General features: G+C 39.2%; 1 protein-coding gene across 2 annotated transcripts in view; it reads left to right on the forward strand.

The window, feature by feature from the left end:
• The window catches only part of LOC128528790 (CUB and sushi domain-containing protein 1-like), a 401,372-nt gene that overhangs the window by 218,544 nt on the left and 170,770 nt on the right, over positions 1 to 12,058 (forward strand). For both annotated transcript variants that reach the window (XM_053501914.1, XM_053501915.1), the window contains exons 4-5: positions 4,210 to 4,404; positions 6,300 to 6,507. In XM_053501914.1, coding sequence (XP_053357889.1) covers positions 4,210 to 4,404; positions 6,300 to 6,507 — 403 coding nt within the window. The remainder of the gene's footprint in view (positions 1 to 4,209; positions 4,405 to 6,299; positions 6,508 to 12,058) is intronic.

Consider the following 12,058-nt stretch of genomic DNA (forward strand, 5'->3'; position numbering starts at 1 on the left):
ACTCTCACTGTCTTGGTATCCATATTTTAATGACCTCTCTCGCCTGTCTGCCCCGGAAAACATAATATTAAACATACTGTTCAAATCCTACGTCATATCAGTTATTTGTGTATTAGGAAGACACACTAGTAGTTCCTCCTGATATTTACCAGTACGAGAATGGATCCATACCATGGCCCAGATGCTGTTCTGCCTACCCTCTGGTCTTTGTCCTTGCTCTGCAGTGATACGTCGGTCCACCTCATGCTCACAATGGTCTTATTTCTATGAAAGGAAAAAAAACAAGTATTTCAAGAATCGAGCCTGTGACAGCCTGTAACTGCCCTATTGATCTTTTATTGTGTCAGGAAAATGAAGCGAGGGGGGCAATTAGGGTGTGAGGCATTAATTAGTGCTCGAGTCACTATTCAAAAGAGCAACAGTTGGACTCCTGACAACATTATTACCACAAAGAAGCTTTCCAAAAAAATACTGACCGACAAAATGCGTCTTAAATGGTCACTTGTCGTCGTCGTCAAATTGGCACAAAACGGCTGTTTGAAGAAGCAGTACCCAGAAGTTTATTCAAAGTTCAAGAACTTCATTAGTTTTCTTAGAAATTTTGCACTAGAAAATAAGGAACACAAAAAAAAAATACAGGAATCTTCTAGTAAACACAGGTACTGTATGAGTGGAACCCAATCTGGTCTTCTGTGCGATCTAAGATGCTTTTCAGCTTACCACGTTTGTAAAGAGTGCTTATTGGAATTCCCGCCGCCTTCCTGTCAGCTTCCTGGACGTTCTCGTCTCAGCTCGTTTATCAGCAAGGTGTTTGCACCCAGAGCTGCTGCTGCTTTCTGGTGTTTGTGTTTCACAGCATTCTGTTTAAATGTAAAGGCTGTTGTGTGCGAAAATCCCCAGAGATCAGCAGTTTCTGAAATATTCAAACCAGCCCATCTGGCACTAACGACTATGCCATGGCCAAAGTCAAAGAGACATTGTCATTTTTTTCCATTCTGATGTTTGATGCGAGCGTTAACCGAAGCTCATCACCTGCATCTGCATTGCACCGCTGCTATGTACATGATAGGCTGATTGCATAGTCGCACGAACGAACAGATGTCTCGGGCACGTTCGCATGCTCGGTTTACGGGTTTAAACTGGAGATGAGGTATCGGCTTATTGTAAAGAAATACCCAGGAACCTCGGCTCAGGTTTGCCTGGAATGTGTTGTCAGAGTATGAAATGAATAAATCAGCACCATATGGAGAGGTGTGTCCAATAAAAAAGGACATCATGAATAATTGCTTTCTGACAAGCCAAATGAAATGGTCATCTTTTGGAACGGAACGCAAGGGAGGGAAAAAAAAAAACAGGAGTATGCTGCATTCAAATTCAATTAAATTGACCCTTCTGTCTTGCCACTGACTGTTAATCAGACAATAAATCAAATGTTTACCAAACTGTATTCTCCCTCCAAAGCTAGTGCAGCAGAAGACTCTGTCAGTTGAGAGCGTGATTAATGAACGCTGCTCTTCCAGTCGCCTGAGATCTCAGGAGGGAGACATTTGCAAAATGAATTATTGCAGATTAAATCAATTGCAAGTCCTAAGTGTTTAAAATAGAGCTGTAGACAAGACAAGATTCTCACTGGCTTTCTTTTCTTCTGACACCTACCGTAATTTGGCAGCATCTCAGTTTATCTTGAGTGTTGGTGTTAAAGCTGGGTGGCGCACCCTGGCAATGAAGTGAGGTCTATGTTATATTTCCGTAGGTAAAATACCATCAGTCGATAAGTCAAAAATGATATTTTGAGAAATGTGATATTTTGAGGATCAGCAGCGAGCGTACGTCTGTGAATCCAGAAGAATCAGCTGGCAGCGATTATGCTAATTGCCGAGGCCTGAAAATGTCAGTTGCCTCAGGGCTCCAAAACATTTACAAATCTCTACACTTCATGCCCGTGTTCTCTAGATTGATTTCGCAAGTAAATACATCTTAATACAGATGTATCATACCTTGTAAAAATGCTGTTGATAGAGCCGACTTTCAATGTGTATAACAGATTAGACAGAGAACACGATGAGGTTTATTGATGCACGGCTGTATGCTTTATAGTTCATTAGTTTGAAAATCTTAAACAGGAGGCTTACAGTATATGAATTTTGGTGAAAGTAAAATGAAATTATATTCATTAATTTATTCATTCATCAGGACGTATTTATTTTCTCTTTTGGATGCGGCGCACATTCCAGGAACACTGAGCCTGATGCGGATATAAAATACAATACACACTGGGTGAAACACTAATCCATAGCAGGGCTTCATGCATACACATTCACACAGTCAAATATATCCAGGGCTAATTTAGCATATCCAGTTCACTGACTGCCATGTCTTGGAAACCTTGGAGAAAACCTTAGAACTCAGACGAAACCCACACCGACATGCATCATGAAATTAAGTAATCCAACACCGTGCCACCTGACATGATTATTAATGTGTCCTCCCTCAGTTGCATAATGCCCACCATATTCAATCAGCACCTGGCTAAAACACTGAATCGCATTTAAGCTTGCAAAGCAATCCCCATGTTGTAGACTCCACTAGCCAGACAAGTCCCCAAGGCTAATATGCCTTTAGGGGATCTCTGCCTTTGACACTGTGGTTTCCTCTTTGACAGGAGCCAGCGACACTCTCTAACACGACCCCTGGGAAAACTGTGCAAGGAAAGCACATTTTGAATCCAAAACACACTATACACAGCACACCCTGACCTTGGGCAAACGATTCCATCGCTCATTTCCTGGTTCAGACAAGGCGCAAGAACCTACGTTGTTACTATGTGCAGTAAACCAAGTGCTCACCATTATGAGCAGTTAGGAGTTATGTTTGCATGGGGTATGTCAAACAGCTGGCTAGCCTACAGTAGCTAAATAAACAGCCAAAAAAAAAAAAATGACAACAATGCAACTTTGAGGCTTCACCTCTAGCACCGGTATGGTCAGGTTCAAGGATCCGGTCAGTTTGCATGCAGGTCTGTGCCTAAGGACTGAGTTTCGGAAACTCAAAATGGGATTTTTCCTGCCTGACCAATGCCACTTCATTTTTTTTTTAAGTTTGTTGGTAATCTGATCAATGCTTCTTTGTTGTCCCTTTGTAAACATTTTAGATTGTATCTGCATGATTTGTTCTTAAAGTTCCCTGTAGTTTTATCTGACTAGAACCATGGTGCAGGGACAATTTGTCTACTACACGCACCACTGCGGTTTTAATTTAGTTCAGGACATTAATGTGTGGTAGTCTTTTTTGGGTTAAGTAGACCACACCACACTAGCTAGCTCTATTTTAAAATTGGCAGTCATAAAGTTTTTAGTTGGGCTTTTTGTTGGTGGCCAGCCTCTGACATGCAGTATACTGTCAGTGGTTCTTGGTTCTAGAGCAGCAAAGAGTTGGTGCCACTGTGGAACCAGTTTTCCTGGCCTAATCTATGGAGCAACTGGTTTAAAATTAGGTTCCAGCTAAGTAAGGTAACAGTAACAGGGTTTTTATTTTTAATTCAACAGATTCTCAAACTAATATTCTTAAATTTATTACTTTTACAAAGTTGGTTATTATCAGATTAATCTATTTTGATTAGAAAACTCTATTTTGGAATAATATTTGAGCCCATTTATACGAGGCATCCCTCAAAACACCTACATACTGTATGTTATATGTATGAATAAACCACATACTGAGAGGCTGGTACAAAGTCATGGAGTAGCACTGGAATTTTGTAGAGAGCCACTTTTTTTTTGCATGACATTGTTCTCTACAACTCCCTACCTATATTCTATATTTTTCAAAATTCAAAGGTTTTTTTGTATCGCTGAAGTGTGTAGACTTGAGCTTACAAAAAGTGCCTCACATTCTAGGTGAGTGTGACTAGCTTGAGAGTTGAGAGAACACAGGAGCAGGCTCAGATGTGCAAACTTAAAAAAAAAAATATATATATATATTCTCATGAAGCATGAAACCTCTAGAGTTCAGCTTGTCTGGCTCTATGAAGATGAAACAAGACTCTGATCTGACCCAAAGAGGCTAGCAGTGAGTTAGTAGATGAGGAACAAACCGAAGAGAGTGATTGGCGCAGCGTGTGCTTGTGTTCATCAGCACCTATAGGGAAGCCCAGTCGGAAACACTTATGCATGTCTTTTGCTTAATGTTTGTGCTATTTTTTTTTTCTAGTGCTGCCGAGTCACACCTGCGGAAATCCAGGATTGATACCGAGAGGAATCATTCACGGTACGAGGTATAACATCGGAGACAAAATCCGCTACTCCTGTGTGATGGGCTACGTCCTGGAAGGCCATGCTGTGCTCACGTGTATTGTGAGCCCTGGGAGTGGTGCATCGTGGGACTTCCCTGCACCGTTCTGTAGAGGTAAGATTTTAAAAGCATTAAAAATAAAACATGCAATGGGGTGAAGTTTTCTTCTGGGACTTTGCTGCTTGGTTTGTACGCTTAAGATGTTTTTACATTTGAGTTTTTCTTATTTTTTTCGCGGACCCGAGCTGTATGCCCCGAGAGGTTGGCTGTTTGTTGAAGTGCGAAAGCTGCTTTTGAGCCTGTGAGCAGTCCAGAGAAACGATCCCTGGTCTCTCAACTAGGATACTTGAAAATGGTGGTCTGGGACTTGCTTTGTCCACATCTGTTTTGTGTGTGTGTGTGTGTGTGTGTGTGTGTGTGTGTGATATCTGCTCCCAGAACCACCCAAACCTCCACGTACAAAAGAAATGTAATCAGTCCACGCTCAGGAAGAATTATTTTCTGTGAAAGCAATCCTGTGATTACGAGCACCTCCACAAAACAAGACTTGAATTGGCTTAAAGTGCCGACTCAGGATTTTGGAGCAAGTGTGAAAAACGCTTTTAGGAAAGTTTTGCCACAATGTGCAAGAAAACCAATCAATGACCTTTCTTTTATTAAACCGATTAAATGAATTGTATCATATAAATTAACAGGTTGAGTAAAATGCACTGTCAAATTCTTTAAATTACATAATAATATTGTTTATTGTGAAATCAAAATGTCATTTTATGTGAGATTACTTAGTCTGTTAGATGGCTTTCATTTAAAGGTTCTTACCCTACTTGCAAATAATTAACTTTTTTTCCTAGAACTAAATGCCAAAATAAATCTAAAGATGATTAGAATAATTGTAATTTTATAAATGAAATACTATATTAAATTCATCTGTGTTCAAGATTGCTAAATTTCAATTGATTTACTGTAAACCGGCTGTTATTGGTCTGTTGTTGGGGTTACTCTTAGTTTAAGTCTCTAACAACATACACTGCCTGAAAACAATTATAAATAGCGATCACTAAAACATCTGGTAAACAATTAACAGTAAAAACCAGAGCTAATGTTTAATAGTGAAAGTAAGAGCATTTCCATATGCACATACAGTGATGTCATTAGAACTCACATGATTGGGACTAAATAGCTGTGTGACCATAAGAAAACCACTTGTTAGTGAGACTAGACAGAAAAAAAAGGTTGGACGTTTGAGCAATGGAAAAATGTCATGTGGTCTAATGATCCCAGCTGGACCTTGTTCCAGAGTGATATGTGAGTCAGGATAAGGAGGGAAGCGCATAAAGTGATGCACCCATCATGCATAGTGTCCACCGTACAAGCATCTGGTATGTTCTGGGGTTGCTTCAGTTGGTCTGGTTTGGGCTCAGCAATGTAATGTGACAATAAAATGAAGTCAGCTGATAACCTAAATGTACTCAATGACCAGAGTATTATGAACTTTTCCTTCCCTGATGGCACGGGCATGTTCCAGGGCTCAAACTATAAAAGATTGCTCTTTGGAGCACAAGGAATCATTTTCACACATGATCTAGGCATCACACCATGTGCTATAATTAAAGCTAAAGGTGGTTGATTGAAGTCTTTTTCGCCAGGCAGTGTATGTATGAGACATCCTCCAAAGTGTCTGTTAATGCTCCAACTGTTTCACTCCTCTTCCAAATGTACTGTTTTAGCATCTATGTAAACGATCTCCTGCTGAGCCATGTGCCACTCGAGAACAGCAACAAGCTGGTGGAGGGGATTTCTTTTGAGGTCATAATGGGGGGAAAAATCAAATTGGCCAATATGAAAGTAAATAATAATATATATTGTTTGTTTTTACATGCACAATGGGAAACCCATTTAAATGTCTAACAATAAATAGAAATTGCATTTCTGCAAAAAAGATGAAAAAAAGATTCAATAAAAGAAAATTCAGTAATTTGACTGTCTTTTTTTATTATTGTTTTGATTAGCTGAAGAAGCATGCGGTGGCACACTTAGAGGGACGACAGGAACAATAGCCAGTCCCAACTTCCCCTCAGAATATGAGAACAGTGCGGACTGCACATGGAGTATTTTGGCTGAGCCCGGGGACACCATCGCATTGGTGTTCACAGACTTCCAGCTGGAGGACAGATATGACTTTCTGGAGATCAGTGGCACTGAAGCGCCATCAATATGGTGAGTAAACAGACCGTGTCTTCCACCAGGAGCGGAACGGCTTAATCTGTCCTCATCTTTGGCGCATGGCATGCATTAAGGGGGACATGAGACCCGAGGATAATGAACCTAGCTTGATCGATGAAAAATGGCCACCTCATGTGTGATGAAAGAAAACACAGCGGCCATTCCTGTTCATTTAATAGCGGAGGTTCACATGAGCAGGGGTTTCGTCTGGAGACATTATTTTTCGAGTCTGTAAAGGAAATGAGTTGCCATTTCAATTGATCCTACTGATAGTTTTGGAAACACATTGCCGCATTCTCTCGACTGCTCACACGAGTTATTTCTATTGCCGCTTGGTCTGTTTTAAACTTACCACCAAACACATCCTTCTTTTTGCAGTTTCCTGGTTTCTTTTTTTTCCTATCCTGATTCGATCTGTCTTTTAACCTTCACACTTCTTTTCTTTCCTCCTCTTGCCTAATGGCAGACCAATTTTGAGTGCCACCACAGTGAGAGAATTCTGTGAGGCGACTATGGCTGAACTCCATTAACTTCACGCTCGGTGAATAAACATGTCCTCGCTCATGATGGAGGGAGGCATTGAGGAGGCAGCCTGGTTGGCTTGGCAAACTCAATGAAGTGCTGTCACAGTTAATTTTTTCGAAAATTTGTTTTCTCTCTTTTTTTTTCTCTTCTTTTTTTCTGTTTTTATTTGCCCAGCCACACTCAAACCCAACGTCACATATTCTTTTTGAAATACCATTATTTCACCAGTTTGTAGATAAAATGAATTCTTTATCACTCCCCCCGCCCCCTTTTTTTTTGAGAGGCATGTACGTGGAAATGAATCTTTGCTGCTATTTGACAGATATAATTCCAGCACTGATATGGTCTGTTAAAGTGAACCATTCACTAGAGGATCTAAAACTCCTGCTTGCTTTGCTTAAGTTTTAGTCATAGGACGTAGTGGCAGGTGGAAATGTCAAGATTGAGAATTCTACAGTGTCAGTTAATAGCCTCTGAGAGAGTGTCATTGAAATGGTTGAATGTGGCTTGAATTAGATCTGCTCAAAGGCAGAGTCTGCAATGTGGCGCAAAAAAGGAAAAAAGGAAAAAAAGTCCAAGCTTCAGTGAGCATTGGTGTCAAATGAAAATCAGATTTGAACAAAATCAATCTTGTGTCCTGCTGCTTCTCGTGTTCTCGGCGTGAATGGCCCATCTGGAATACGGCACTACCCTCAGGAAAAAAAAAAAAAAAGAAACCCTTTGACGCCGTCAAACACCACTGCAAATCTACAGTTGCTCGTTAAATGGAAATAAGTCAAAGGCTTTGTGACAGCATTACTCCTGCGGTGTCAGATGCCAGTGTTGATTTGCTTTCAGTCTAATTAAACTGTTTTGAGGGGGATCACCCTCAAGTAATATTTGCTGAATGACATTTTATGGGTGAACAAAACTGTTAGCCTAGCCATGGATACATTGTGTCCAAAACAAAGCTCAATTAGACAATTATGTCTGCCTGCTACTGTAAGTGCTTAATTAAAAATTCAGTATTGGAGTGCTACAGAAGTACGCACAAAGTAAATCCTGCAGTCTCAGGAAAAAAACAGAGATTTATCCTTTTGTACCTTTAATATGCATCTTTCATGTCACATACAGTAGTTGGACAACGTCCCCAAAAATACATATTAAACATACAAGTGGTTTATGCTTATGGGTAGCACCACAGTACAATGGCACAGGTTAGTATCCTTCTCCTTATAGTGTACATGGTGGCCAAAAATATTAAGACAGTATGTGCCATGAGTTATAGCTCTCCCTGTGCACAAAACACGTGATTTCACTAACTAGTCACTAACTTATCCTATGTCTAAAGAGTTGTGCTAATTAATTGAAAGATTTGTACATTGTCTTTGTGGCAATGATATTCAACTTCTTTTGAAGAATAAGAGCATAATTAATAAAAGAAAAATAATAATTGACTGTTGTATGGCAATTTCATAGCATAATATGACAAATCTGCTCATCTTGACTGTCATATTTTAAAACATTCGAGACCGTCGTTTAAACTTTAAAATTTACTTTTGTCCCAAAACTTTTGGCTATCACTGTACATTCTCATGGGTTAGTGTAAACTTTTGGCATGGAAACATGGATTATAACTGGCTGACAGTAGCATGTGATTGTTGAAGACAGTAATTACACTCAGAACAATTATAGTTGAAGTTCAGTGCACAGGAAGGCACAGTAAAAGGAGGTAGATCTGTAATTAATACTCTGAAGCAAGCATGTGTCAGAAAACAAACAGGCATAGATAAGTCATCTAATCAATGACTGAACATAGAATAGATAACCACTATGCTGACGTAAATCATTCCTCTGTAATAATGTTATACTATCATGTCAAACAGTGTTAAGTCTGTTTTTAAAGGATGTGAGCACCATCATTTCCGTAATTACAGCAGCAGTACTGTAGTGTCCATGTGAGATTATCCACTATGGACATGGTGTGAAATAGGCACAAAACTGTTTTTTAGGACGTGCACTATTCAGGGAATCCATGTGAGACCGTGCATAGAAGCACCGGCACTGAGTCACCGCTGTGAGTAAATGTGGAAGCTCCAAAACATCACCTTATACAGAGTTTAGCATCTTGGACTGCTCTGTGTCTTCTTTTGAACTCCTTCCTAAAAAGTGGAATTGATTAGAGATTTTTTTTTTTTTTTTTTAATAAAGAGTATGAACTACTTTCAAGTGCTGTGGTTGTACAGCTGAAAAAAAAAAAAAAGAAAAATCACTCAATTTTCCACTGGATAGAATGGGAACGCAATAAGATGATACAAGAATTTAGAGATAATTTGTGATCTTCATGCTCTATATAATTAACATTTTTCATACCTCTACTTTTTTTATTTAAATCTTGTTGAGGCGTAGACCGGAAAGGGAATTTTTAAAAAGCTGACAAAAAAGACAAGGGCAATAATGCCGAAAGTTGATAGATGACCAACCAGTTATTACTTTTCAAATATAAAAATCCTACCCGCAGCACTACAGCGCTTGCGTTTTAAGCAGAAATCCAAGCTGCAATTCACTCGTGGGTGGACAAATGTGTAAAGTGATCTGTTTCACATTACAGTGCAGAATGTAGATATTTTTCAACATTTTCATCATTGTATACTCTTATTATTATAATCCGCCGGCATTCATTTTGCAGACTTTTGTGCTCCAAAGATGATTATATATAATGGAACATCCATTCAATCCCAAGTACCGTTTATACCTCTTTTTGTCGTGCCAACAGTAATGTTTCTGGCATAAAATGGATTTAAAATAGACTTTACTGACCGCCGCATGTTTGTCATTTCATTACCATTAGTATTTTTTTTTCACTTCATAAATTTACATAATTTTTTTCCCTTTTTCTGTTTTTCCACGTTGTTTTTTTTTTAAATACATTCCTATTCCCAGAGATAAAAAAAGTAAATATGCGGTGTTCCTTTTATCCCGTTTCCTGCTACCACCATTCCATGTTCTGTACCTCCCTAATCTGTAGTTTAGCAGGAACAAGATTCATGCATATGTGGGTTCTTCTTTACCATTCTAAAAGATTAAGCCTAAAATTTGGAAGTGTTAATGTTTTTTTTTTTTTTTTTTTTTTGGACCATTTAAAAAGGAAAATGCCCTAAGCTTCCTTTTAAATTATTTGCTGGTCAGCTAAATAAATTACATTTTTGTTTCCATCACATTACCACCCCATATGCTAAACATCATCATTATGTTCATTTGCTTTTCATTGCTATGATAATGTTGAACTCTTGAACCCATCAGAGTGTACATGTCCCCAAGTTAAAGTTGTGTACTGTAGATAAACTAACAGATATTTAATTGTTTAGAATAAAAGAGGAATCTGGTGGGTTTATGGCTGGCATTAGAGTGACTACGTTTAGGCTACAGATCCTAAAGTGAAAGCCGCACAATTGGGAATTTTTTGCAAAAGAGTGGTCAAATATGATTAGATCTTATGGAACAAAGACCAGTCAATAAAATGGATGGACAGAAATCAATCCCTGGTGATTACCTGGTCAGGGTCAAATTTGGGTAACAGAGTCAAATACAGTGGTACTTCGGCATACAAATGTAATCCGTCACGGAGGCGAGTTCCAAAGGCAAAATTTTGCATCGCAAAACATATTTGCATGTAAATGCAGATAATCTGTTCCAGCCACCAGAAAATATTACCAATACATGTAGTTTCCGAGGTACAAGCATTCGTGTCACGAGTTTCCACAGATACGAACAGACCATGATTCTACTCCCAGTTCAATCACGTCCGGCATTCCCATCGCGAATTTAGAGATGCAGTGACAACACTCTTATATTTCGTGTGAGATTTATTTCATTAGGTGTGATTACAGTTTTTGGCTACATGATGGCAATGTGGGGAAAAGGGACAGGTTTAGTCAAGTTGATTGGTAGCGTTACATTGTATATTTGTGTCAAAGGCACAAAGTCTCACTTTGTCAGGCTTAGGATCAAATTGGACTTATGAACGTGCTCCCGGAACAGAACTCGTTCGTAAGTCAGGGACTACATGTATTGCCAACACTATAATTGTTTTTTTGTTTTTTTCTGCGTATAAAGCAATTAAAGCATTTAGAAAAGACATGTAAATGAAGTAAAAGATCAAATAAGTAGACATTAAACCTCACTTAACCCTAATTTATGATTTCTCTTGGCACCAGCTGCTTGTTGCTGGGTGCAAAACATGCATCACAAAAACATTCAACATGGCATGCTTTAGGGATTTTTAACATCTAAATACATTTTTTTATTATCGATTGCATTAAATGCACAGAGAATCAACTAATGAACTGTAATTGATTAAAGTCCCACCAGTAGTATCCAGGGCACAGTACTTTCCTTTTTCTCCCCAGCTTGGTCAAATAATTTCCAACCACTGACCAGCTCTCCCTCATCACATAATCAGTTACAAACCAGGGAAGGCCAACATGTGCTTTTAAAAAGACATACTAGTAGGAAAGAAACAATAAAACAAAACAGAAAACTGCTGCTCATGCTGCATCACAGTGCAATATAACACTCACTTGTCCGACCTCCTCCGCAAACACAGGCCCACAGATACCGACGATTGGCTAGTGTGATTGACAGTGTGATTGTGAGTGCGCCATGCCATGCCTCCCACCCGGGGAGCACATCCAATTTTGGCTTCCAGCCATGGACGTCTGTGGCAACTTGTGACCTCCTAATGGAGGCAAACAAACATTGTTTTTTCTTTAAGATAAGAAAAGCGGGTCCACTTTTAAATACAGTTTAAGGAATAGATATTTAAAGCAGAGATTTGCATGTTCTTTCCGTTTCCACATTTTTCCTGAGTTCCCCGGTTTCCTCCCACCTCCTTACAATAACACGCTAATAGCCGGATCGGATATTGTAAATTCCCTAGGTGAAAATAAATGTGCAAATGTGTGTGGGCAGCGTGCTCTGTGATGGACTGTCATCCCAGCCAGGGTGCATTTACCGCCTCATGCCCAATATTCCTTTAATA

Source organism: Clarias gariepinus, chromosome 8 (genome assembly GCF_024256425.1).
Source record: "Clarias gariepinus isolate MV-2021 ecotype Netherlands chromosome 8, CGAR_prim_01v2, whole genome shotgun sequence".
Taxonomy (NCBI): domain Eukaryota; kingdom Metazoa; phylum Chordata; class Actinopteri; order Siluriformes; family Clariidae; genus Clarias; species Clarias gariepinus.